The 27860-nt window shown below is 41.6% G+C and overlaps 1 protein-coding gene across 3 annotated transcripts in view; it reads left to right on the top strand.

The window, feature by feature from the left end:
- The window catches only part of SLC5A12 (solute carrier family 5 member 12), a 262873-nt gene that overhangs the window by 10328 nt on the left and 224685 nt on the right, over positions 1–27860 (top strand). Inside the window, exon 1 of one of the 3 annotated variants that reach the window (XM_085643629.1) lies at positions 12150–12521. The exons of the other annotated variants lie outside the window; for them this stretch is intronic. Coding sequence (XP_085499755.1) covers positions 12165–12521 — 357 coding nt within the window. The 5' untranslated portion in view covers positions 12150–12164. Of the gene's footprint in view, positions 1–12149; positions 12522–27860 lie in introns of those variants that run through there. 3 annotated transcript variants of the gene reach the window in all.

Raw genomic sequence — 27860 nt, 5'->3', positions numbered from 1 at the left:
GTACTGGAAGGAACCACTTCCAGTACAAACCAGTTGCTATGGAAACCGTAGACATCCTTCCATTATGGTGTGCAAGGGTGTCTGTGTTTGCAGATGTCTCCCTAACTTGTGTCAGTGTAGGGAGAGGGCATAACAGATGCACATCTTAGTGTATATGGCACAGTCCTGCTCTCCCCCTTTGGAGCAAAGCGGCGAAGCATTTTAGTGGTAAAAACAAGGTAGGGAAGATTTAATGAAGATCAATATTATCTGTCATTGATTATGGTGTTTGAGGTGGCCACAGAGGCTCAATGTTTGTGGAATTTGAGAGTAGTTTTGTACTTGCCTGGGGTGAATATGATCTCTCAGGAGTTGTTACATGCATCCAGGCATCTGATTTGATATTAAACATTCTTTTGTTTTATATTTGACGGTCATATAAAGATCTCACTAAAAAATCTGGGCAATTGGTCTCGAGAAAGAGAACATTTATGGGACAGCTGCAATATTCAGCCATGGGGAATCACTCAATACAAAGGAAAAATATGGTAGTCAAATTTCACATTAATAAATTAAAGGTATGGATCAGAATTACATCAGAGCCTAAATTCACAGTTCTTTCACAGGGACATAAATCAAATCTAGGCAACACAAACTAGCCCAAATGTCAGCGTTGATCAACTTTTATCCGCAAGGCAGTTAAAGATTGTGTGTGGCATTTCACAATGAAATTTCACTTGACGACTCGGACTAAATTAATTTGCTTGTGAGGAGTTGACGAAAATAGCACAGGTGCATGGACGTAGTTGTATAATGCAACAGAAGTTTTCCACAGTGACTGCAGTATAATTGCGCGCCAATGCTGGTTTCCCTCCAGAACGATAAACAGCCAACACAAAACCTGCTGCGTGCTGATTATCAGGGAAACCAAATTGGAGCTGCGTAGACGAACTCTTCCACAGCCCACTCCCCCAGCTTCCATTGCCCAATCAGGAGGCGCAAACATGAAGGGAGTGCTTCAGTTGTTGCCACCCACTTTACTTCGTCCATGTAGGTCAGACCTGCCCCTTACTATTTAGTTCAATGGCGCTCTGCTGAAAACGCCTGGGCCACAGCATAAGCGCCCCATTTAAAAGTAAATCATTGCTGCTTCCTCCGGCAACTCCCATCATGCTGACATCACTCTTCTGGTGTGTGCCTCGAGGGCTAGCAACAGCCCTCGCCCCCGGCCAGCACATGCGCAGGAGGACTGTCTCTGACCGCACCCCTTTCTTAAAGAAAAAAAACAAACTAGAATTTGTATTGGAATTAGACATAGCACGTAGCAGTGAGCGCTTAATTTAAAGCTGCTCCACATGGTGTACATTCTCTCTCGTCTTCTCCCGGATGCTAGTGGGGCAATGCCCCTTTCGCCCATTAATACCAGCCGCCACTGCCAGGTGGTCTCTATCATGTGCAACGAATGCCGACACCGGGACTCTGGAGAACGGCCTGGTAATGGATCAGCCAGGAGCAGAGGATGAAGAAGCATTGACAAGTACATATTTAATGTATTTTTATTATTTCAGGGCGGGCACTTTAACTAGAAAATAGTTTTGCAGTACAGACCACACAAAACGTCTGCCTTCCCAATGGGCTTTCCTAACGTTGGGGACTACCACATTGTTTGCGGCCATAGAGTGTAAAGAACGGGTGGAGGTGTACCAGGAAAGGTTTTGAATTAGGTAGTCTGGCCAATGTTGTGCAGTGCTTTAAAAGCAATGCACAGGGCTATGAAGGCAATTCTTTATTTAATGGGTAGCTAGTGTAGTTTCTTAGGTGCAATGGTCACTGAGTGGTGTGTGGGTAGTGCAAACACCAGTCGCGTTGCTGCATTTTGTAGTATTTGCAGTTTGGATAGTAACTTTTGTTGTTTATTATTATACAATCCATTGCAAAAATCCAATGTTGACCATACTCAAGCAGTAAGGACTGTCTTTTGCAAGTTTCTGATAAAAAACAAAAGAGGCTATTTAATTGATCTTGCTGTTGAAAGTTAGTTGAAGATTATGGCCAGGTTTTTAACTTTTTTAACTGGCTTTGGCAAGGTGTCCATATCCTGGAGCCACCCGCTGGGTGACCAAACAGATGCATTGTTGAAAAAGAGAAGAATTTCAGGTTTCCCGAGTTGAATCTCATACAGTTTTCATTCATCCACTTGCCTATGTTTTTCATACAATTGTGGCATTGAATGGTTGTGTGATCTGGTTTGCCTGAGACTGAGACCACAACCTGGGTGTCATCCATGTGGGATATAGCAGAGAACCCAAAATGTTTTTTAGGTTTAATCAGAGGTGTAATATAGAAGTTAAACAGAGTAGGGCTTAAGAAGCACTTTGTGGAGCACCACATGGAAGGGTGAAGGAATGAGATACAAAATCTTCTATTTCTACGTATTGCTCTCATTTAGACAGAAAATATGGCAATAGGGCCAGAGCTGTGCCGCTGATACCTAGAGAGTAAAGGCGGTCAATCAGAAAATGATGATTCACTGTGTCAAATGCTGCTGAGAGGTCTACTAAGACCAAGGCAGCATTTTCTCCTTCATCGATATGGGCTCTTGTGGTCTCTGATGCAACTATTCATCCGGTTTCTGTGCTATGTTGATTCCGAAAACCAAATTGAGTGGCATCCAAAAGGCCATTGGCATTTATAAAAGTTGTCAGCTGCTGGCTCATAGCTTTGTCTGTGATATTTGCAGGGACTGCCAAGTAATGCGTGGATCGGTTCATGGCAGGTTAATTATTTGACTAGATCTAGGATAGAGGCTCTCTTCAAACCTTTAGGAAAGTACCCTGTGCGGAGCATCTCATTACAGATGTTTGTCAACTGGTCTGAAAGTACTTTCGGTATCTGTTGAAGAATCTTGGGAAGACATGGGTCCTCGGGAGAAGCAGATTTAGTGGAATTTATCTGTTTGTCTACTTTTTCGGTGGTTAGTGTGGAAAAAGAAGATAACAGTTTTAAATCTGAGGTGAGGATATAACATCCAAAGTTCTCGCTGATGATTTAAATTTTGTTAAAAAGGCTGAGAAAACGCCCTTTACTTTTGACTGAAAGAACGAGGAAAATCTATTACAGAAAGTATGACTAGCATTAGTATTTCTGTTTTCTGTAATATTGGATAAAAATGTCACCATTTTAAAGAGTTCCTTTATGGAGTCTTTTGCAGATTAAATATTTTGTGTGAAGAAAGTAGATTTTTCCTAAAAAATCATGATATTGTAATCATTTAAGGATTTTTGATATGATTCTGTATCTACTATTTTGTAGTGACATCTCCATTTTCGTTTTAGTTTGTGGCACACTTATTTTTTAGTTTTTAGCTGGTCAGAGTACCATTGTTCTGATCTTTCATAGGGGCTAGTTGAGTGGCAGCATTATTTAGCCAACATTGGTAGTTGGCAATTGTTTGGTATAAGTTTTCGGCATGATTTGGTATTGTTTTGATGAGAGTAGATTCTAGGCTTGCAGAGTCACATTTTTGCCATGGGAGAATTTTTCTAATCATAGGTTACGATGTGGGAGGGTGCATTTTATCAGTGGCTGAGATGTCAGACAACTGCTCTGCGTTATCTGACCAGGAAAGTGGTAAGACCTTACAGAATTATAGTCAAGGATGTCGGCGGAGATCCCCTTAAAGGTTTGTCCCATCACATGGGTGGGCACATAAATTATCTGATCTAAGTCTAGGCTGGCCATGGTTTTAATAAGTGATTCTGAATCTTTATTTACTGTGTTCTCTAGATGAAAATTTAAATCACAAAGTACTGTATAGTTAGTGTTATCAAATCTGGATTGTAGGCTAAGACTGAGTTGTCGGATAAATGATGGCCTAGGGTTTGGTTGTTGATAGATGAGGTGTCCGGTAAAAGTGGTTTTAGCATGTAGTTTGATTTTAAAGGCTAGGGCATCAAAATCGGCATTATGAAGGTGAGGGGAGAAGGCTGTACAAGTTCATTTTTTATAGATAATAGCAAGACCTCCACCTCTGCGATTAGGCCGGTCGTGAATTTGAATAGAATAGCCTAAGGGAAGAGCGGTTACACAGTCAGGGCCTCCCGATGGATCAGCCCATGTTTATGTTATGAAAACTAGTTCTATTTTGTAGGACTTGATAAAATCAATACATTCTAGTTTGTTATTGATCAGGGATCTCACATTTACTAATGAATAAACCACGGGAATCAGTGTGTATTGCATTTTTCCTTATCCTTGATTCTAATATGGAAATGTCTTTGGTTTTTAAGTTAGTCAGCGTAAAGTTACACAATGAGCATTTACGATCAACTTGCGAATGAAGGATGACACAGGAGAGTTTCTTACCGGAAGCTTGGAGTAAAAGCAGCTTGTTTCTTGTAAACATCTGTTCATAGATGAAAAGAGTGATTAGGTTGAATCAGTCACTACAGTAACTATCCACTCAATTGCCTATACTTGTTTCCTTGAATATTGAATATATAAATTTAACACAGATTACATTTTAATAATCATGTATTACTAGGAGACTAGTTTTCTCTGCAGCCAGGGGAATCGAGTCATATCCTGTATCCTGTATGCTGAAGTTGATCTACTTACATGAGCTCTCAATCTTGTTTGGTAGCAATAACCTTTTTTATGCAGGTCTGAAAAGTTCAGAAGCTGGTGCATCAGATATTGATTATCAATAATGATATGCTGAAAGTTTATGTTTTTGTTTGCCAAAATATCGATAACCAAAGTATTGTGTGACATAAATATTGTGGCCACAATACTTTTCAATTGTGTAGATCTCCTATGATTAACTTAATTGGGGAAATAGTTTTGTGAATGATACGTCAAACACTATATTTTTGTTAGATGATATTTAGACCACAGTATACAAGTACCATACCTTTTTCAAATCTATTTTAACCATCTATAGAAGAAACACCTTTCCTTCACCGGTCCATCAATATGCAGGTGATGTGCACTAAACTGCAGCCTTACTAATGTGTCAATAACACAGTTCTTTGCAGAATTAAAGAACAACTCCTGTATGCCATTAGGAAATTGAGCAGCATATATTATGTTTCACAGAAGCTATTAAATCACTTAGGAGCATATTATCAAGCACGGCGTTAAAATTATAGCCGCTTTAGCGGCAGAAAACTGCCACTAAAGCGGCGATAATGGGCTTGATAATATGCTGCAGAGAATTCCAATAGAAGCCCATGTTGACACTAGAACATGGGCTTCTATGGGAATTCTCAAGGGCATATTATCAAGCCCATTATCGCCGCTTTAGCGGCAGTTTTCTGCCGCTAAAGCGGCGATCATTTTATCGCCGTTTCTTGATAATATGCCCCATAATCATTTGGAGACAGTAGTATATATGCCCTGTAGTTCTTAATAATAATCTGAACAAGTTCACAATTAACAATGATAGCCTGACTAGTTCTGGCTTTAACATAAAAAATGTACTAGACATGAACCATCAATATTAGAGGACTGATTCACAAACTGCATTTTGCAGTATGAAAACATGTACTCCAGTAGTACTACTCATGTACCACAACATCCAATTCATAAATCTACAGCCAAAGTTCTCCATATCTCATATGTTTACTGTGCATATGTCTCAACTACAGTGGCAGAGATCTCGACACGTAGGTAAACTACTTTTTTAGTAAATGTGGGAGGAACCGGAAGAGTGGTGGTAAAATGGGGATAATAACTACAAAATATGAGAACCTTTGAGAAAATTAAAGAGAGGTTGAGGGCAGAAATGTAAATATAAAACACACAACCTTAAACGAATAAGGTCATTACAATGCTCAAGATACACTTTTAAACATTCTACAGCATTAATAGTGTCAAAACAGACTTACACATACACAAGTCCAGATCAAACACCACACATAGCCAGCCACTGGTACTGCAACACTCTACCAGAAACAATGGAAGCAGTTTATTAACCTAACAACCCAGAGGAATTAATTTTATTTTAACAAATAGTCTGACATTAAATTATATATACATATATATGATACTAAATTATACATATAAACACACATACATGTGCCTGTATGTGCGAGAAATGCTTATTTTGTATTCATTTTTTAATGTCACAAGAATTTTAGTTGACAAGAAATGATTTAAATTAGCACATAACTTTTAATGCAATTTACTACAAATGAAATATTGTAAGTGAGGTTTCATTATTTTAAATTATTGTTTAACAGTTAACTTCAAGAAAAATATTAATGCTAATACATTCTTTTCAATGTATATTATTTATTAAAATATTTGAAATTATCATTTAAAAACAAATTACTTTATTAACTCTTTTACATTTCCATATACTTTACCCAGGGTGCTGTCCACCCAAGTGGTGTAGAGTCCCACCGACAGGCAAAAAGTTACTAGTAATAAATTCACACTCGTAAATTCTGAATACTCAAGGCTCCAATCCCTCATTGAAGGAGGTTGCTACATACAAGTCTACAGGCAGGTGTAAATCTCCACTCAAAAATGTTGAAAAGCAAAAATGTAAACAATCATACCTAGGGCTAAGTGTAATTTTACATGCCATTAAATCTACACGTGTATATTTACCTTTGTGAATCAGGCTGAAACGTATTCAAATAAACAGCAGAGCTTCAACCTAAATGTGTATGTTACAATTTAAACCTTTCTTCTTATATTGAGAGTAGTTAACAAAAAATTAATGTAAGCTATCCCTGCTTTGGTGATGTGTAGACCGTACAGCCTTAGGGTGGTCTTCCCCCAAACGTTTTGCCTGCTTTCCTCATATTTTGCTGACTATATTTTTGTTGGCCTTATGACTCTGAGCCATTTCCCACTGCTGATCAATGCTTCAGTGCATGTGTTCTCTCCCCTAAACATGGAATGATTGATGTACTCACAATTAGCATATTTAATTTACTTGTAAGTATATAGTAAAGTACATTACATATGCCCAGGACCTGTAAACTAAATGCTACTAGTGGGACTGTGCCACCCACTCCAGTTGAGTTTAAACATGACTAATGCCTACCATTGCAAGCCTGTACGTGAAGTTTACACTGCCATGTCATGTTGTCATAAACTCCATTACCAAGCCCTAAACTCCCAATTTATTACATATAAGTCACCCTTAATGTAGACCCTAGGTATCCCATAGGGCAGCGGGCTATGTAATCAAAAGGTAGGACTTGTCCTTTTAAGTTTTACTTGTCCTGGTTGAGAAAAGCTCCCAAAATCTGTTTTTCACCACTATGAGGCCTACCCCTCTCATAGGTTAATATTGGGAATTCCTTGTTACATTTAACAAGCTGTCATTCCTAATAGAGAGAAGATAGATCTGTTATAAGTACCTATGGAATTTAATTGTAAATCATCTTTAATGGTAAAGTTACATTTGTTGTTGTAAGGGATTATCAGCTGCAGTACTCTTGCAGTTCCTGGAAAAATGTTTCAGGGATTCTCAGTTGCAGTGCTTCCATATACACTCTGCAGCTAGACTTAGCACATGCCTCAAGATTCTTAGAAGATTTTTTTTAAATGTGCTCTAGTGTTTTTCGATATACCCATGCAATTTAAGTGGCATTATATATCGTCAGTCAAACATGTTCATGGGGGTTGCACCCCAGAAGAGGGAAGATTTAAAATAATCTGCCTCATTACCGGAAACCAATCTCAACTCTGTAACTACCCGTCTTGAACATTGATAAATTATGATTTATGTGCATTTTATGTACTAATCAGACAGTAATTTTGCAAACAGTCTCATTTTAGATATTTAATCATTTATTGTGTAACAAAATATGTGTTATACCTGTTATCCTTAGGTTGGCCTTTCCCCAACTTTTTGCCTTTTGCCTCTCACTTTTGCTGTTTCTTTTTGTCGGCATTAGAACTCATAGCACTAAACTACTGCTAACCTGTGCTAAAGTGCATGTGCTTCTCTCCTAAACATGATGACATTAGTGTATACCTGATTGGCATATTTGTTGTAGTGGTAAGTCCCTTGTAAAGTGGTATCCCATATACCCAGGGCCTGTACATTCAAATGCTACTCGTGGAGTGCAGCACTTTTTGTGTCACCCACAGAAGTAGCCTTTCAACCCTGTCTCAGGCCTGCCACTGCAGTGCTGTGTGTTCAGTTTACTGCCACTTTGGCTTGGCATTTAAAACTACTTGCCAGGCATTAAACTCCCCTTTTGTTACATGTAAGATGCCCCTAAGTGACCCTAAGGGTAGGGTGCCATGCATGTAAAAGGCAGGACATGTACTTGTATGTTTTGCATGTCCTGGTAGTGACAAACAGCCTATTTAGTTTTTCACTACTGTGAGGCCTACCTCTCGCATAGTTCAGCATTGGGAATTCCTTAATGCATGTTTAAATTGTAATTCCTAATGAAAGAGGTGTAGCTTTTTCATGTTTCATATGTCTGGAATTGTATTGATAAACCCTCCTTACTGGTGAAGTTGGATTTAACATTACTGTTTTAGAATTGCCACTTTTAGAAAGTGGACATTTCTCTTTATTCACTGCTGTGTGTGTCTGTCAGCCTGTCTCCAATACACGTCTGGGTTGGGTGATAGCTACACTATGTGCATTCCCTCTAGACTGTCACAAGCACAGGAAGGTGAGGCTCAACTGTACTCTGAGCACTCATCTACAGTCATCATCTTTCTCATGGGTCTTCCTGGGCAGGTGGAATTGGAGTTACTGACACATATACTTCAATATGTAGTGTCTTGTCACAAAAGTACTGATTTACCCCCCAAATATAGCCTGGCAGAAAGGATTGGGTTGAAAGGAATCCTTGTGCACTTCAGAGAGGTGTTTTGAAGTCACCCCTACATGAAAGACCTTTTTGGGTATAAGTACTGGCTCTCTGATGCCCTAAAATCAGACACTTCTAGATCTTGAACCGATTCTCTGTCAGAACCACTGCTGTGCTGCCTAAAGGACTCAACTGAACTGCTTTTCTGGAAGGACTGCTTTTTTACGTGCAGCCCTGCTGCCTGCTTCTTATACCATGACCCTGCTGGAAGGACTCTGCATTCGCCCCAAGTGATCTCCAAGTGCTTGCTGGCTTGCCTCCTGTTTTCTGAAGTCTCAGGGACACAAAATACTTCCTATAATTATGCTGGTTCTGCCGAACTCTGTCTTCTGTGAGTGCTACCCATGCATGAGGACCCTCCTCCAAACTATGGACCTCAGAAGTGAGTTCTGCAGCTGTTTTCATCAAAAACCAATGCAGTGCATCGACTGCGTGAGAAATTCCTTCACATTGCCCTTCGACACTGAAGCAGTGGCTGTCGGACAACAGTGGTTACACAGCCTGCACAGCTCGATGACAACGCTGTGTGCAGCTTGAGAACTATATCAATAAAGTATCAGTATTAGTAAAGTATTTTAATAATTTCTTCTCATATAACTGAGTTAATAAAGATATTGCCACTTTTTAGCTTTTTATTTAAACATATTGATTACATTTAATGTGTTAAATATTGTTTCATTTTTTAGATGTTTTGTATAAATATAATTTGTTTAAATAATATGAGAAGAAATTATTAAAATAGTAACAAATTTGAACATATTTTTTCCGTCTTCCTTGGTCTTCTTATTGACATAGATATTGTGTAATTTGTTTACTTTATTGATTTTGCCTAGGAGTTTTTGGCATTACTATTCAAGTCCCTGTCCTAGGAATTGAACTATCCATTGCTCAGGGGGTCCTTGTTTTTTCTCATCAGCTTGAGAACTACGCATTGTGTTCACTTCAACGGAGATCGACGGCGACACTGTCCCCCCCCCCTTTGCACGGATCGACAATGACACAGTAGACTCTCAACATCGACATAAGCTCCATCCAATCTATTTCTTCAGATGGACCTGTTTGCGTCCTGTAGCCGGCCTACCGTCGATCGCGGCCGGCCTGAACTTTCGTTTTGCACTGGTCCATTGCGACCTAAAATAACATTTTTGACCGCTAGTGACCTCTTAGCACTATGTTTGCATTTATTTAAAAAATTCATATCTTGTCTTCTACTTCTTGTATTTATATTGTTTTAGTCTTATTTTGCTCAGACACATGTGGAATCTTTTTGTGGTGTATTCGTTGTGTTACTACTTTACACACTGCCTCTTTAGAAAAGTCTGCCTGCTCTGTGCCAAGCTGCCAGAGGGTGAGCACAGGTTATCTTTTAGTGTGTATCTAGCTTACCCTGATTAGGGAGGAGGATCCTGCTAGGCCTGGGTGCCTTAATTAGTCAACCAGGAATCCCATTTCTAACAATGTGCATCCGGGGATCATAGATGTTAATGAATGCACACTACCACTTTAGGGTCTGGTGCCTTTTGTGTACATCAATATATCCAGAATGTGTATATATTTTTCATAAGTTATACAAATTATGTTCTCTACTTAGATTCCAATGGCCTTATCATAAACGTGGGTGTCACTGTCCAAAGAGCATCATTTAGCTAATAATTTCTCCTCGTTAAGGAACAGCTTGAAAACAGTGAGTGATAATTTCTTGTATCTGTTTTCCAAACTGTGCAGTCTGCAGCTCATTAACTAACAGATCAATTCCATGTTAAATGTATGCGCTTTAGAGAGAGATGCAAAAAGAACTGTTGATGGACAGAATGCAGAATTATGTCATACATTCACTCCAGTACAGAGATCTGGGCCTAAATCTATTGTTGCTTTGCTCCCCACGCCATTCCAGTTTGAACCCAGCCATATGCAAATCAGTTTTGACCCTGCACCCAATGGGAACAGTCTAACCTGAACTGCCAGGCCAGGTCCTGCCAGGACTGGAAACAAGCATCCTAGGACTGGTCTCGGGGTTTCACCCCTTATCAACCAGTATAGCTTGACTCCAGTGGCATGGAGAGCACGGGTCCAACTTCTGGGCATACCCATCCCTCTCAGGGTGACAAATGCAAAAAAACAATTGATGGGCAGAATGCAGAACAATGTCATACATTCTGTTCATCATCTGTGTGTCTTTTGCTTTCTCGCCCTAAGTGCGCCGGGTATGCCCAGACGTGGGTCCCGGGCTCACTGTGCCACTAGATCCAAGCTAGCCTGGCTGATGAGGGGTGATGCCCCAAAACCGGTCCCAGGATGCTTGTTTCTGGTCCAGGGAGGACCTGGCTTGTCAGTTCGGCTGGGCTGTTCCCATGAGCAACAGGGTCAAGACTGATTTGCATATGGCTGGGTCTAAACTGGTGTATCATGGTGAGCAAAGGAACGATGGATTTAACCCAGATCTATTGACTGGGAGTAAATGCTTGATGTGCTTTGCATTCTGTCCATCATCTGTGATTCTTTTGCTTTAGAGAGAGCAGTCGCGTAAAAAAAGATGCATAGCTTAGCCCTGCAGGAGCCTACACTTTCATGATATAGCTCCAAAAGTAATTACAGATAATCCTGAGAAATAGCTATTAGAACATTGGAATGTTGAGAGCTCTGTTGAAGACAATGAAGTGGCTCTGGGCTTATATTGGCTGGTGTAAGTCCAGAACACCAGAATTCCAATGTTTGTGTTTAAGTTTATCCCTTTTTATTTTAAACCTTTCTACCCTCAGTGGGTGGAATGTTTTATTAGACTTGCCCTTATGCCTCAGGCCATACCGGTTGTTAAATGCCCTCTCCCTCGTTATAGGCCCTTGTATGCAGCTCAGGCCTATAACTTGGAGTCAGGGTCTTTAACAACCAGCATAGCCCTCAGCAGAGGGCTTTAAGGCTATAATAAAGGACTAAAGTAAAAACTGTTAACTCAAAAGACGTGGCTGCCTAACTGCATAGTTCAGTTTCAGGAACCTTACGAAGCTAAGCAATTACATTTTAAATCATAAGTGGCTCCAACGCCTACAATAACAATGAACTGCCTAAATGTTTAACTGGGCATAATAAAACAAAGTTGCATGAAAAGGGAATGATTTATTGGTCAATATGTTACATCACCTGACAGTGATATATTGTGAACACATCTCAGTGTTTCTCTCAAATGTGACGGGAGACCGATGAGCACATCTCCTGCATGTTCATTTTGGATTTACTTTAATACCCTTTCCATATTGCCCTTGCAGTTCTCGTCCTTTTGGCTGTTTTTCTAACATTTAGGAAGATCTAGAATTTGTAAAACGTTACTCAAACAAAATGGCGAATTTCATACCACCGGCTAGAATATCCTTTGCGGTTTGGGACTATGTTATCTTCGCCGCTCTTCTTGTGGTTTCTGCCAGCATTGGAGTATTTTTTGCTGTCAAGGAGAGAAAGAAGAAAACCACTGGTGATTTTTTGGTGGGTGGTAAGCAGTTGACATGTGGCCCAGTGGCTCTTTCCTTGACCGCTAGCTTCATGTCCGCCGTAACAGTTTTGGGGACACCTTCAGAGGTCTATCGCTTTGGGGCACCTTACATTATTTTCTTTTTGTCCTATACATTTGTCATCATATTTACATCAGAACTCTTTGTGCCAGTGTTCTACAGGTCTGGAATTACCAGTACATATGAGGTAAGGAAATAAAATATATCTTACTACATTGATGTGCTGAAAAGGTATGTGAGCCAGATATCCTGTTATATGTTTCTGTAGCCATTTGACGGCCCTTGGATGTAGAGAGTAACATTTTATATCAGTTTTTCTACTATCAATGGACAGCCTAAAATGTAGTAACCATATATGCCCATCACAGGGTGAACTTACTCCAACAGATGATGCATTTGATACATTGCTATTTGAAGTGATTTATTGTTTCTAATGCACAAGTGTGAAAAAGCATCAAAGCTGATGGGACAGGTGAAGCTTGGAGAAATACGACTCATTACACATAACAGAGTTGAAGTATTCCAGCATCTGCCTGAGGCAATTCATTACACCCTGTCTTCAAACATAGGCTTTAGGTACAGTCAGAAGAGAATAATGGGTGACAACATTAATAATTACAATCTTTTATTAGCATATGTATGCCATAGCATGTTAAAGAAAATGCGTGGAACTCTAGTTTTACGGAATATTTATCATTTGTGCACCACCAAGTAAATTGTCTTGAATTTTTTTGATCCTATTAAAAATCCTTGTTTCCATCACCCATCAGAATTTACAAAAAATGTGGTTCAATTTTGTTTTCTAAACTACTGAATGTGAATAGTTCATTTACAACCGTTTACATTTTGTTGTGTGTTACAAAAATAAAACTTCACACAGCCTTTCCTTTCAAACACCTGTACCCCAGCAAGATTGTCACATAACCTCACTTTACTTTCTCTGACTGCAAAGTGAGAGAAGTTTGAAAACTCCAATCCTCGTGTTCAAAAGCAGTAATTTGTCAAAAGACATAGCCTGATCTCTGACCGATCTGACATCTGACCCTTGTCTTTGAACTGTAGCAAACGTGACCAGATTAATACAGAATTTAAAGGCATCTTCATTGCTTGGACTTTGACAGCCCACCAAAAATCAGCTTGTGTGTGTGCCAGTCTGTCTTGCCACCGTATGATGTTATCAGTGCTGGTGAAGAGAGTGTGTTGACTCTCATTCAAGCAGATACAGTTTGCCCTTGTTTTGACTAAAACTTTTAACCTGCTTGAATTGCTGCACTCTAGAGGACCGAATTAAGAGACAACAACGTGTGAAAAGTGGGTTTAAATTGATCTGTTTGAGGACACCAGCAATATGCTAAGCCATGTTTTTGGTTGTACCATAATTATGGCTTCTCTAAACGATGGCGGTAATTAACCCTTACTCTAGTCGTCATTAAACATAGATAACAGCTTTGAGGCAAGCCTAGCCTTAAAGTTCACATAGAATTATGGTGCTTGCCCATCCATCCACCAGTTCCTTGTTCCTGGCCAATTCTCTTACTGCCGCAGCAATCTGTCTATGGTAATGAGGGATTAAACCATCTCTGAATGGCATGTCTATTGTCAATAATGATGTCGTTCAACACAGGCAGGCTCAAAACTGTTGCAAACTGAGTACAGTCATGTAGAATACCTTTTAAAAGTATCAATAATACCTATCTGTGTGTGCAGTACATCAGCAATCTCACCATCAATGACACAGATAGGCATCCTTTCATGCTCTACCCGCGGTAATCATGCCAATAACCTGCCTGCTCTCTCACTTCTCCAATTGCTTCTTTATGTATTCTTTAGAAGGGACTCGCTCAAGTCTATCTACTAATTCAGCAGACTCAATTTATGTAATCACCTATGCCTCGTGACAATCAGTATCTGATTTTACACTTATTTTTAAATCTTGTACCTACTTTTCAATCTTGATTAACTTTCTAAGGACGGTCAACATAATACTATTAGTATTTTTAAGCATGTCCTCTATTCAAAACCTTGAAGGTATCACACTCTGTTAAAGTGGATCCAGCATATACCTTGATTTTCTTTGAAGTAATTCTCAATCTGCTCCCCCATAGCAGAGCAAAATGGAGGATCAATTAATGCCTCTACATGTATATGCCATGTGGGAATTACTGGACACAGACCACCTCGTGAGACCAGTAGCTGCAGTGAGTTATGATCCAACTTAGTGCAGCTCAAATATTCTCCTGAGGTTTACTCCATCTCCCTCTCCATTTGAATTAGAAACATATCCAACCGTAAGTGTATAAAATGAAGATTCATGTTTTTTGAGAGGCAACTACCTCCAGGCAACAAGGAATTGCCACTGTCTCACCCAGGTGATATATATACATTTATGTGCTGCCACCTGCTCCCCATACCAGCTGGATATATCTATATTTGTTAACGTTGACACCATGTTGAAATTTCACCCCATATTCTCATTATTTCCACTATACAGACTAGGTGTATCTCTTGCAAGTCTAAGATTTGAGCTTGGCAGATATTGTGGCAATCTCAAATAAAATATGGTACCCTGGGCGCAATCCATATTAACTTTCCTGATGAGTAAGTTGCACCTCCAGCGGTTCTAATTTCTCCAACTCCATACCCACAAAGTGAGTTTCCTGGAGGTATGAAATTTGCACTTTCCAAAGTTTGAGAAGGAAAAAATATTTATGGCACTTGGCTGGAGATCCCAACCCCCAAACGTTCTATGTTATTTTATTATATTATATACGGTGTGACCCAACGTTTGCCTCTATTTGAGAGGCTCTATCCCATCCACTTGAAAATGGTCATCAGGAACTGAAATACATTCCCTTGTTGAATTCTTAGTACAATGAACATGACACAGCTAGTTACAACGGCTGCTATCATTAGTTCATGATGTACGAAACCAGGTTTTGGGCCAGTACTAATATTTTGCAGCTCACTCTCTTGTTGCTGAGCTCCCCGCTTCCTCCCTCCGGCTGAGAGTGGAAAAACAAAACCAGACTATTTGAAATCTCAAACTTGTACAAACTAAATCAAATTACATCAGGAAGAAACAGAAGGGATGATTGTGGTTCGTGTATTTCAGTAGGTTAGTGATCCCCAAGGAACAGACCCAGCATGTGTCCTTTGCAGCTAAGTGGCCATTGTGTGCTTCTTAGAATATGTCTAGCACATTACACATTCCAGACTTCTACAGTGTAATCACCCATCATATCAGTGGGCTCCTCTTCTCAGCCACCCATTGATCCCTGTATCATGCTTTGTCATCTGCAGTCAGAGGAGTCACCACAAGGGCACTTTTCTGTGAATTAGGCAGGGAGATCACCAGTGTGACCAGGATTTGTGTTTGATGTAGGCTCTTCTTGATAACTATCAGTAGCAACCTCAGACCGCAGTTGCTCTCTGTCTCTGACAGCTTGCTCTGATGTCAGATGTACTTGCAGCTCTGTTTATCTCTTATGGGCTGGATGCTTTACACTGAATCTTTCACATGTCTATCCAGCATCATACATTTTTCTGGCAAGGTGAAAAGTGAGATATCTGATCCACATTCACCCTTAATTTTGCTGGGTACAATAGAGCATACTCAATGTCTCTTTTATGTAGCTCTTGCTTTAGCATTAGTAAGAAAAATGTGTATCCAATTATTTTCCACCCCAAGGGCAGTGCTCTTGCACCACTTGTAACATGTGGTCACAGTCCCAAATATTCAGAGGCCTGAGTGACATATCAGGCAAAGGTGGTTGCCCTGGTACACTATGCGTTCTTTCTGCCACCTAAAGTGAGGTTAGTGTTCCATCATCAATGCTCTCCTTAAACCGTTGTTATAAAAACTCTTCAGCATTTTATCCTTCTATATTTTCAGGTACCTTCTCCAATATATTATTATCTGAGAATGCCTTCTGCCCTGCAATGTAGAAGTTGAGCAGCCCCTTTAAGTCTTTCACTTGGTCCTGTAAATTGCAAACAGTGGGATGCAGCCCTGCCAGGGTAGACTCATTTTTAGTTACACTGATTTTTAACGTCTTGCAATCTGCGTGAAGTAAATTTACCTTTATCACATTTCACAATGGAGTCAATTTTATATTCAATTGTGGTTTTTGTGTCCAGAATGTCCTGTAGAATACACCACATTTCTCAGAGTGCCCTTCAAGTGCTGTTTCCACCCATTTTAGCATACACCCCATGTCTCCTGTTCTCTCACCTAAATCAGCAGATCTGTCCACAAGCGTTGGTTGCTCTTCGTTTTGCCATTATTAATGTTTTCACTTCAAGCTGTCATGTGTGCTTAATATCTTTCACAATGCTGTATAGCACACAACATCAAATCACTTTGGAATTAGAGATGGGTTGAAACTCCACTCTGCCGGCGGAGTTTGTAGAGTTTTCCCACTCTGTGCTCCACTTGGAACACAGAGTTCGGTAGTGTGTTCAAAGTTTTCCAGTGTTTTCAAACCTAGACTTCTTACCCCAATGAGTAGTGAGCCAGGAGGCATGTTTGCAGAGTTGTGGAGAAAGGGAGCAGGGATTCCTATGAATCCTCAGCAATCCCGCTTTGTCGGACTTACTGGTGGTAACAGGAGGGGTTCTTGGCCCCCAACGGTCCCTAGCGACCAAGGGGACTTCATCCCACAACCAGTAGTGCTCTAGGAGGCACGTTTACAGAGTAGTTGTGAAATTGGATAGGGCCTCCGACGAGCTCTCAGAAATCCCACTGTGTGGGACTAACTGGAATTAACAATAGGATTTCTTAGCCCCCAACGACCCTGAGTATTTTTGATTTCTTCAGCATTCCATCCATCATCTGTTCTTTTTGCATTTTACACCTACAGCCTCGGCATTATCCTGGATAAGAAGCTATCCATGCAGAAACAAGTAAACGCAGCATCCTCTGCCAGCTTCCACACCCTTCACATGCCCTGCAAGTTCTTCAGGTAATCCCTTGTCAACACTAGAAGTACCTCCACCCAGGCCCTCATCACCAGCAGACTGGACAAAGGATACGCGCTCTAAGTAGAAATCACTGCACGCCTCCTGCAGAGACTCAGCAGCAAGACTCATACTCTACCTCCCCAGAAGAACTCACATTACACCCCATCTCAAGAAAATACACTGGCTCCCGATTCAGGAGAGAGGACCGGTTCAAGATGCTGACCCACGCCTAAAGCCCCTACAAAGCAAAGGGCCAGCATACATCGACAAATGCCTAACCTTTCACCAACCGTACGGGGAGGATGTTCCAGATCTGGGTGCATATACGAATAAGGCCTGCTGTCTTATTTTTAATTGTGCCCTTGGCTGCATATGTGCAGAGAACCAGCAGAGATCAGCCAGGGTAGCTTGAATCTGGTGGATTCAACCCAGATCTCTTGACTAGGGGTGGGTGGTTGAAACGTTTCTGCACTCCATCCATCATATTGAGGTGTTAGCTATGTTCGCCCTAAGTGGCCAAGGGTATGCCCAGACGTGGGTCTCTTGCTTGCTGTGCCACTGGATTTAAGCAAACCTAGCTGATGAAGAGTGATGGCACATAACTGGTCCCAGGATGCTTATTTCCAGTCCAGGAAGAAGCTGGCCTAGCAGTTTGGGCTTCACTGTTCCCGTGAGGAGCAGGGTCAAGACTGATTTGCATATGGCTGGGTCCAATCTGGGGTGGCACAGTGAACAAAAGAATGTTGGATTCAACTTAGATCTCTTGACTGGGGCTTAGTGGTTGAAAAGTTTCAGCACTCCATCCATCATCTTGTTGTGTTTGCTATGTTTGCCCTAAGTGGCCAACGGGATGCCCAGACGTGGGTCCCTTGCTCGTTGTGCCACTGTGTTGTAAAATGGATTATTAATAGTGGTACATATATATCTACCACTGGTAATAAGGCCAATAACACAGCCTAGGGCTTAGAATAGGTCTCAGAAAATTATTCCCATGCCGATGGTAGATTGGCTGCAAGGAGGCATGCTTCACTTCAGAAACAGGTATGTACAGCATTCCAAAACACCAATTCAGTAAATAATTAAGACACAACACACAATAGAAATACCACACCAATTTATAAAAATAGGAAATATGTGTATCTTTAAAATGACACCAAAATGAAAAACCTCCAATTTAGGGAACCAGAGATATGATTTTCAAAATTTTTAGCACTATTTAGCACATAAAAAGCTATTGTGCCTATTGGGACATCTGTACGCGCTAGACCGGGACAAAATCATAGTTTTAGGCCGACAGTGATGGACCTCTGTATGGTCCACGGTAGGTTTGGTCAAAGTTGTACCGTCAGACTGAGAAACTTTTTGTGAGCGTTTTCTGCCAGTGTCCCTCGATGCTCTTCACCTGTTCCGGATTCGGTGAGGGTTTGTCGGCTTTTTTTCGAGGGAGCCCCCAGGCAAATTCTGCAAGCGGACCTCTGGAGCTTTTCAGCTGGATAAACCAGCAGGGCAACCTAGCTCGCTGTTGGAGGTCACCAGCTTGTCTCTCGCGGTTTAGCCTTCTTATTCGCTTGGTTTCAAGCAGCAGATCCAAGAAGCTCTGTCCCTCTCAGACACTTATTCAGTGTTGTCTGGGGTCAAGCAGGAAGGCACTTCTGTCCAATGAGGAGCAGGGCAACACCCCACATCATGACCGCTTCCTCTAAAGTGTAACATAATGGTTTCCCAGAAAATACTATTCCTCCAAAATTCAATATGGCCGAAATCTCAGCAGAGGAGCAAGAACTAGTTAAACCAACCTCCAATATGGCTCATTTCCATAGCTCTCCCCATGACATCAGCAAATTCCTTCCTTAAGCCTGCCATCTAGCTGGGTTCAGAGGGATGGGAGTAGATGGGCCTGGCCTGCTCTGCCTATCCCATTCTTCCTTTGAAGCTCATATTTTACTACCCCTCCCTCCCTGCTCTGGCATTCCTATGTTGCAGAACCCGCTCCAACTAGATAGCCTTTCTCCCTGGGTGCCCCGTTATTACTTCATCAAAACAGCCTTATTAATCTTGTTAACTCTGATAAATCAGGGAAGAGGGCAGGTAGGCTGAATTTTGGCTTACAGTCAAGAACGTCTTATAACTTCTTATATAGTTGAGCCTAAATTCAGCAATAGCATACTGTGGGATTTATCAATGCTTTTCTCCTAAGTCCTAAGCTGGCGTTTGTGGTAGAGGAATCTTTGGCCAGAGAGAGGATGAGCTGTGTGTCGTCAGCGGAGGAGATAATGCTGAGCCTGTATGATCTGACGGTGTCGGACAGGAAGGTTATGTAGGTGTTATAGTGGGTCGGGCTGAGGGATGAACCTTGGTGGACTCCGCAGATGATCTTCTTGAGCTCTGAAGTGAATGGTGGGAGACGGATCCTTTGCATTCTGCTGGTGAGGTACAAGGTGATCCATTTGAGGGTGTTTCCTTGAATCTTTATGTGGTGGAGTCTTTTGATCAGGATGTGGTTGGAGACTGTATCAAACATGGCGGGCAGATCCAGGAAGATGAGTGCTGCTGTTTGCCTGCAGTACACAAGGGCTCTGATGTCATCAGTGGCTGCGAACAAGGCTGCCTCAGTTCTGTGGTTAGCTTGAGATCTGTATTAGGAGGGGTCCAGGAGGTTCTGGTCTTCCAGGTGTTGTGGTGAGTTGTTCATTGAATGCTTTCTCGAGTACCTTTGCTGGCTAGGGGAACAGTGAGATGGCCCAGTAGTTCTTCTGATTTAAGACCTCGCTTGTGGCTGATTGTCGTGCTTCCAAGGTTGAAGATGTGACAAGGGCATGGTCTATGGGTGCCCCTGAGTGCATGGAATTCATGATGGAGATGGTGTCTTTTGTAGTGAGGAGTTCTCAATGGATGAGAGGGTGTACGGCATTTGTGGCTGTGAGGGTGAACTGGTTGATGCTGTTTGCAATGGAGGGTTGGTACTGGAATTTTTCATAGATGGTCAAGATCTTGTTGTGGGAGAAGTCTGCGAGGTTGTCGCACAGTTCCTGGGAGGGGGTTATGTTGTTCTCGGTGGCTGCGGGATTGGTGAACTCCTTCCCAATGGCGATCTTTGATGTGGTTTGAGCTGGCTTCGATGCAGTAAACTAGGGTATTCTTCCTGTTTTCTTTCAGGAGACAGTGGTACTGGTTGAGAACGGTGCTGTAGGCAGTGTGATCTTCTGTTTTTTTTGCTGATGCACTACTTCCATTCGAGTTGTCTGCAGTTGCATTTGGTGGCATGCAGTTGCTCGGTGAACCAGCTTGCTATTTTGCTTTGGCCTCGGTTGTTTTGGTGATGGTGTCGGCATACATTGTGATCCACTGGGCACAATTATTTGCTGCTTATTCAGGGTCTTGGGTTGAGTCTGGGAGGTAGGAGTGGAGCTTGTTGTTCCACTGATCTTCTGATACAATTTTCCAGTTTCTACATATGGATCTGAGGGGCCCTGTTTCAGGGTTGTTGAGTCATGTGATAGCAAAGTGTACGCTGTGGTGGTTGGACCAGGTGAGTGGTGTGGTGTGGATGTATCTGACTCTATCACTGGAGGTGAAGATGAGGTCAAGAGTGTGTTCTGAGATGTGGGTGGGGTCAGAGACAAGCTGCTTTAGACCGATGTTGCTCATGCTTTCCAGGGGGTCAGTGGAGTTGGCGTCGCTGGGGTCGTCGTGGTAGACGTTGAGGTCTCCTAGGAGGATTTAGTGCTCAGAGTAGATTACGAGCGAGAGAAAAAGACGGGTGAATCAGGTCAGATGACCAGCAATAAACAAAACACAAAAAGCATCCAAGTTGTGCCAACAACAAAGTGAATTGGAAAATAAAATCAAATTATAGCCAGGGGCAAAAAACAAGGCAACACAGCCCAAAAAGCCAACAGACAAACTAGCTCAAGTGACCTGTAGACATTGGCAAGCAAGTTTCCCACAGCAGGATCGAATCAGGGCAGCAGGGGAGCAGTGATCAGGACCACTAAGGTTTAGATAACACTACATCACAAATAATTAAACGTCTACAACCCATTACTTCTTGCATGTATTTGACCATGTACACCGCTCTGCTGACTTTTTGCTAGCTTTGCACTATAGAAATACCATACATACTGTTGAAAATGACCACATTTTATGTGTTGCCCAAAGATATTTGATTCTGTATCTGAATCTATTTTTGTTGGCATTAGGACTATGCTACTTCACATCACTCGTGCTACCCAGTGATGAGGTACTTGTGCTTGCCCTTTCAAATGTAGTAAAAGTGGCTTTTACCTGATTGACCCATCTAATTTATTTATACGTTCATCATATATGATAGTACATGTAACCAGGGCCGGTAAAGTATATGCTACTAGTAGGCTGCAGCACTTATTTTGCCACCCACTAATGTAGCACAGTTAAACAGGTATCAGGCCTGCCACTGCAATCAGTAGAGCTGTTAAAAATTATATTTCGACCTGGCCAAATAAACATTTTACCAGGCCAAAACCTTCCTTTTTAAAACGTATAAGTCATCCCTAAGTAAGGCCCTAAATGCCCAAGGGCAGGTTGCATGGTATTTAAAAAGTAGGACATGTGTCTGTACGTTTCACATAACTTAGCACTGAAAAACCCATAAAGTTGTCTTACACTACTGGCGGGCTAGCTCTTCCACAGACTAACACTGGCTTACTTTTATCACCTTTAAGTGCTAAATTCAGTTTGGGAATAGCTAGAGAGATTCTTCTTCCACTCATGTTAATCATAATTTTAAATCCTCTTTAGTGGTAAAGTTTGATTTTAAATTATTATTTTGGAAGTGTGACTTTTATGACATTAGTGTTTCCCTGCCTGAAGTTTCCAGGGCCTTACTGTGAGTAGGCAGTTGATTTTGGGCCAGTTATGTCTCTCCCACAGGGAAATGTGTACTGGGGCCAGACAGTGGACAAATGGGCATGGGTGTAGAAGGGAATTGGACTTCCTTAATGAATGGCTGGGGAGGAGCTGGGCCTCTGCCCTGATTACACTAAAATGGGTAGACTGGGAATGCAAACAGACCCTTACTGACTTCAGAGAGTGCCGAACTGTCCCTGGCAGATGCCTCTCATACCTAGGACAGCCTGCCTTAAGTTTCATTTTACAAACTAGAGCCAAACCCGGGGGAAAGAGAAGAACTGACCAGAAACAGTTATAGGGTAGACAAAGAGGGTGTCCTCCACCCACAGGCTGGCACTGGGTATAGAAGTGGCAAGCCCAGAACCTCTCACTCCTGGATCTGAGAAAATACAGAAGATGGACTGCCCTGTTGTCTTAAGAAGGAAGACCGAATATACTTGCTTTGAACCTTGGACCCCCACCAGTGACTTCAAGTGGCTTATTTGAACTATAGGGACACAAGCTTCCAGAGGCCTCTCCTGCTTTCCAGCTGACCAGACCTAACTGGTCCTAATCTGGCCCCTCTGCTGACTGTGGAAGTATGTCCTGAACCCCCAAGTTCTGTCCTGCAGGTCCTAGACCCTTTGTTGGATTCAGAGTGTACTCCTCCCTGCTATACAAGTTTCACAGAATCTAACCTGAAGCAATGCAAATCCCCACAGAACCTACTTAAGGCTCCACTGAATCCAATGTAAAGCAAATTAGAGCCCTGAAGGGTCATGACGAACAAACTCTGACTGAAGGCTTCACTGGCTCCAATGCGAAGTGACGCAAAGTCCTGCAAAGCCATGCTGCTCCTCAACGAAGGATCCACCAAATCCGATGCCGAGCTCCTCAGAACTCCTCAAAGCAATGCCACGTAGACTCAGCATCAAAGTCAGAGGGTAATACCTCCAGAGAACAAACATGGGGCCATATTATCAAGACCGGCGATAACATTATCGCCGCTTCAGCGGCAGGAAACTTCCGCTAAAGTGGCGATAAGGGGCTTGATAATTGCCCTTGTGAATTCCCATAGAAGCCTAGGTTCACACCAGAACATGGGCTTCTATGGGAATTCACAAGGGCATATTTTCAAGCCCTTTATCACCGCTTTAGCGGACGTTTCCTGCCACTAAAGCGACGATAATGTTATCGCCGTTACTTGATCATATGGCCCAAGGTCCTGTATCTGACACTGCTGTACTGCGGTGGACCTGGAACTCTCACCCCTCTCAAGTAATAAACCAATGTCTTACTCATACAGACATAGATTTATGATTACTGGAAGGCTGTTATTAAAGTTAAATGCAGTAGGCAATAAATGATGTAATTGTCATCCAAGTTGCTATATTGATTTAAAATTAAAACAATCCACTTGACTCCTTTTAAATACAAGTACAATTGAATGTTTGGTGTAGAATGTAATGTAAATCTTATTTCCTATTCTTAATCTAATTCCACCCTCTTTCATCTGATATTAAATGCCAAAAAATGGGTTTGTACACTGACAGTAATACAACTGTGGAATGTTACGTGACAAAAAGCAGAAATGTTCAATGCCTTCAATATCTGCTTCCCAAAGGCCACTTTCCTGCCATAACAATGATTGGATTTTGATATCGCCACAAAGTGCAATGACTAGGAAATTAATCCTTTCTTAGGACGTAAAGGAGCAGGGCTCCCAATAGGGCGGCTCTTCCAATCGCTGCAGCTTCAAGGCACAACTGTCAGTACTGTAATGGGATACATTCATCTGCATTCCGTCTCTCCCTCTGAGAAGGGCGCGAGAAGCCACATGCATCCCCTTGAAATCTCTAACAGCGTGACACTGCATTTTTCATACCAGGAGTCCAATATGTCTTAAAAAGAAAGTTAACAATTCTGTCGCTCATAAAATATACATTCTTCTCCTACCCAACTATTTATGGTGGATTTTACAGGAGTACAGTGTGAAGAAGAACTTTGTACGTCCTTGGATTAGAAGGCAATTTGAAATAATCAAAACATAAATGGAATCGGACACTGTCAGATGCTGCGTAATCACTGGATGACATTCCACCCATGCTGCAGAGTTCAAAGGAGCATGTTTAAGCTGCATTCTAGTGTAGCGCCGGGACCTCTTACCAGAACAGCTTCTTGGAGCTAAGGAGGAGTCTCTGTGAAACTAAAAGCAAAAGATCATAATGATGAATGAAAATTGAATTACCAAAAAGCAAAGTGGGCGCCGGCTGTGGGCCCCACTCCCTTTCGGGGCCCCGCGCCAACGGATCAAAATAATATTGATTTGATCTTGAAAGAAAATTACAGTCAAGATTTCTTAAATATTATTTCCAAAAGATAAAATAAAATGAATCCACTCAAAGAAACGAAAACTTTACATTAAAGACTCTGTAGAGAAGATACTGTATTAATGTAATGTAGTGGTTTATTAAAATTGTTGACTGGTAAAATTAAAAACGTATTTGGGAGATAATTTGAGAGGGGGACCCGAAATTTCGACTGCCTAGGGGCCTCCACATGGTTTAATAGGGCACGATGAAATAATGAATTTTGCAAGAGGTTCCAGAAACATGAGTTTGGAAGTGTATCAATGCTCCTGAGGAAGAGAAATGTAGACCTTGGAACAAAAAAGACACGGCCACCCTCACGTGCTCCAACAAGGAGGGGACTCACGCGTAAGGTATTTTAAGGTGTTTCTAGAGTACTTAACGGCATCCATCCACTAAAAGCCTTCATCATATACTGAGGAGATAGAAGATGAATAGCTTTAAGACAGAGGCAAAGAGCTGCCTTCAATATAGACTTCTTCTTGACCGAGGAGCTAATTGTAATTGTATTTACTACCTTACTACCCCTGATGAGGTGGTGAAGTGCTTTTCAACAAGGAACGCGCTACTCCGGAAGCCAATGAATTAGTGGAGGATTAGCAACTACCAGAATACATTTAGAATCTTGAAAAGTAACACAAGTGAATTGATCGTGTTTGCGGTTTATGGATTTTTACTGCGGACATGGAAATTGAGAGCAAAGGACTTCCCCATGTAAGCTTATTGCAGAATCATTTTGAATGAAATTATGTTAGCCTCATATAGCAAACTAATCTTCCCTACAGTGGCTTTTGGATTGGCTCACATACTGGGTATAATGGACTATGGATAGCTTTGACCTCTGACCATAGCTGGATGGGCGATGATCGCTCCATGCTTGTATCTGTTTTTAACTATATGTTGGTATTATATTTGTCATTTTATACTGGACCCATTCTATTACCTTTGACTTGTGGATGAATTTGTTGTGAATATTTTATCTATGTATTTATTGTGATCTGTGATATGTGCTTTTATGGCATTGTAGCTGAAATAAAGATACTACTACATTGGTGCTGGTGGTGGTGGATTAGTGTGGGGAAATATTAGTTGCTATTTTGAGCTGTGGACATGTGAGTCTGTTAGTTTGATTGAATAGAATAAAGGATAGATAGAGGAGGGAGGAGTTTAGATAGTGTTTTTTGGGAGTTCATAACAATTAGATGAGGTTTGGGATGAGTCAAAAGAATGATAGATAGGGAAGTGTCTAGAAGGGGTTATTAGGCGAGATTCAAGAAAGGATCTTAGGTAGATCATAGTAGTAAGGTTTTGGATTGGTCAGAGAGTGGACGTAGAGGATATATTGAGAGAGGTATAGGATGAGACAGAGTAATGCATTGAAGGGAGTTTACGTTTTTTTTCTTGTTTTTTCTATGAAGGAGTAAATTGATAAATATATAGATGCATTCTGACGCATTTCCAGATTTACGATTCCTTTTAAATCTGAAAATGCATCAGTGGACATGGACGTTGCGTGAGAACACCCACAGCAACACCCATGTTACACCCCTGTCACGCAAAGTGTTGTGCGAAAAGGGGCGATATTTTCAAGCGCAAGTAAAGTCATACAGGGTGAATTTACCTGTGCTTGTAAATATCACTCAGCAGGTTGTGCCGCCAGCGTGTCACACAATGTGACGCACCGGCTGGGCAAGGGGCTTGTAAATCTGCTCCTTAGTGTTTAGTGGCAATGAGTTTAGAATCTAGTATAACATACCAGGTCCACATGCACACACAGTGAGCAAGCCCCCACCGACTTCGCAAAACCAGTTACAGGCACCTGTATTTAAAGGGTTAGTGTGTAGGGCTGAGAATAGTATGTACATTTACACACTGTATGCAGGTTCTTACCTGACTGTCAGGACTTGTGGTGGGCAGGGGGTGGCAGAGATGATGCATGCCACTGAAGTTAGTGTTCCGTGTGCATGAGGTTAGTGTGTACCATGACATCCCACACATGCATACGCCAAGCGCAGCCTCCTACCTTGCTTGCAGGACTTCTGGCAGATTGTGCAGGGGGTGGCTGAGGTGGAGCATGCCACTGGTGTTAGTGCCCCATGTGTAGGAGGTTAGTGTGTACCATGCTGCATCATCAAGTTTGCACCATCCTGTTTTCCTGGAACTGGACCAGAGAAGGGACTTGCAGACTTTCTGTCAACCAGGATCCTATTATAATAAAGAGCACAGCCCAATGTGACTTGTGCATTCCTCCAACATGGGGTTAGTTTGTCATGCAAGTTGATGTGAAACCTGCAGATTACAGTAACATCCTTTTCTAAGAACCAATGTTTTTGTTATCATCTGGTTTCTAATATATTCAAATGAGCAAATGCCGCCGAGCTCTTTTGAGCTCTGCAGCAGCTATTTTTAAAATTCTTAAAGTGAGATGTGACAAACAAACAGAGAAGGTTTGGTGCCTTTGCTACTAATCACTTCTGTTTGGGCTTTCACTTAACAGATGAGTCCCACATCTTAATTGTCTTCTGGAAGAAATATGTGTCGTGAAGCCCGTTAAACAAATTCTACCATCTCTCCACTGAAAGCTCTCACTCCTTACTTTCGAATATTTTTTTAAAATCATGATAGAATTTATGAAGGAACTAATTGAACCTATTAAACAACACGGATAAAACAAATACAATCTGAAGACTCGGCTTTTCAACTAGTCGTCTTGTGGGACATCCAGACTGCCTGTACCAGGCCCAGTCTCGCCACACGCCTACACTCGCCTACTCGGTACCTGGATACCCTCACGGGTCACAAGCAGCGCTCTACAAATCCACCTGTCATTGCAACATGTTTTAAGCATACAGAAACACATAACACACCATCAGAACTACATTCAAGAAAGGTTCACAGAGCACACTGAGCTTTGTAATTTTGTGACAAATGCACCAACCAACTCTTGTGATGAAAACTATAATTTATTATGAAATATACTCAGATCCAACTTTGATAAAGTACCTCGCACAGTTATACAAATCCTTTCTTAAGCATCCTGTCTAGTTATTTCTCCAATTCGAATTTCCTATTTATGGACCGCCTACTTTTCAAGCAGTAACAACAGCCTTGAGAAAAAAAGATAATCCAGGCAAGGGCCATGTTTTTAGGTTTTTTACAGCACCATCGATTGTTAAGTCATGAGATCATTATATTTGCTACTGTCTGACTACACCCATTCTTTGTCTCAAGTTCCAGAGGCAGACTGTCATGGCTGCTGGTTATAATCACTTGGTGTGGAGTTCTCGAATTTGACCCATACTGAAGTGTAATACAGCACGACAGCAATCAAT

Source organism: Triturus cristatus, chromosome 3_1 (genome assembly GCF_964204655.1).
Source record: "Triturus cristatus chromosome 3_1, aTriCri1.1, whole genome shotgun sequence".
Taxonomy (NCBI): domain Eukaryota; kingdom Metazoa; phylum Chordata; class Amphibia; order Caudata; family Salamandridae; genus Triturus; species Triturus cristatus.
The sequence above is the reverse complement of the archived record's forward strand: the minus strand, read 5'-3'. Positions and strand labels throughout refer to the sequence as shown.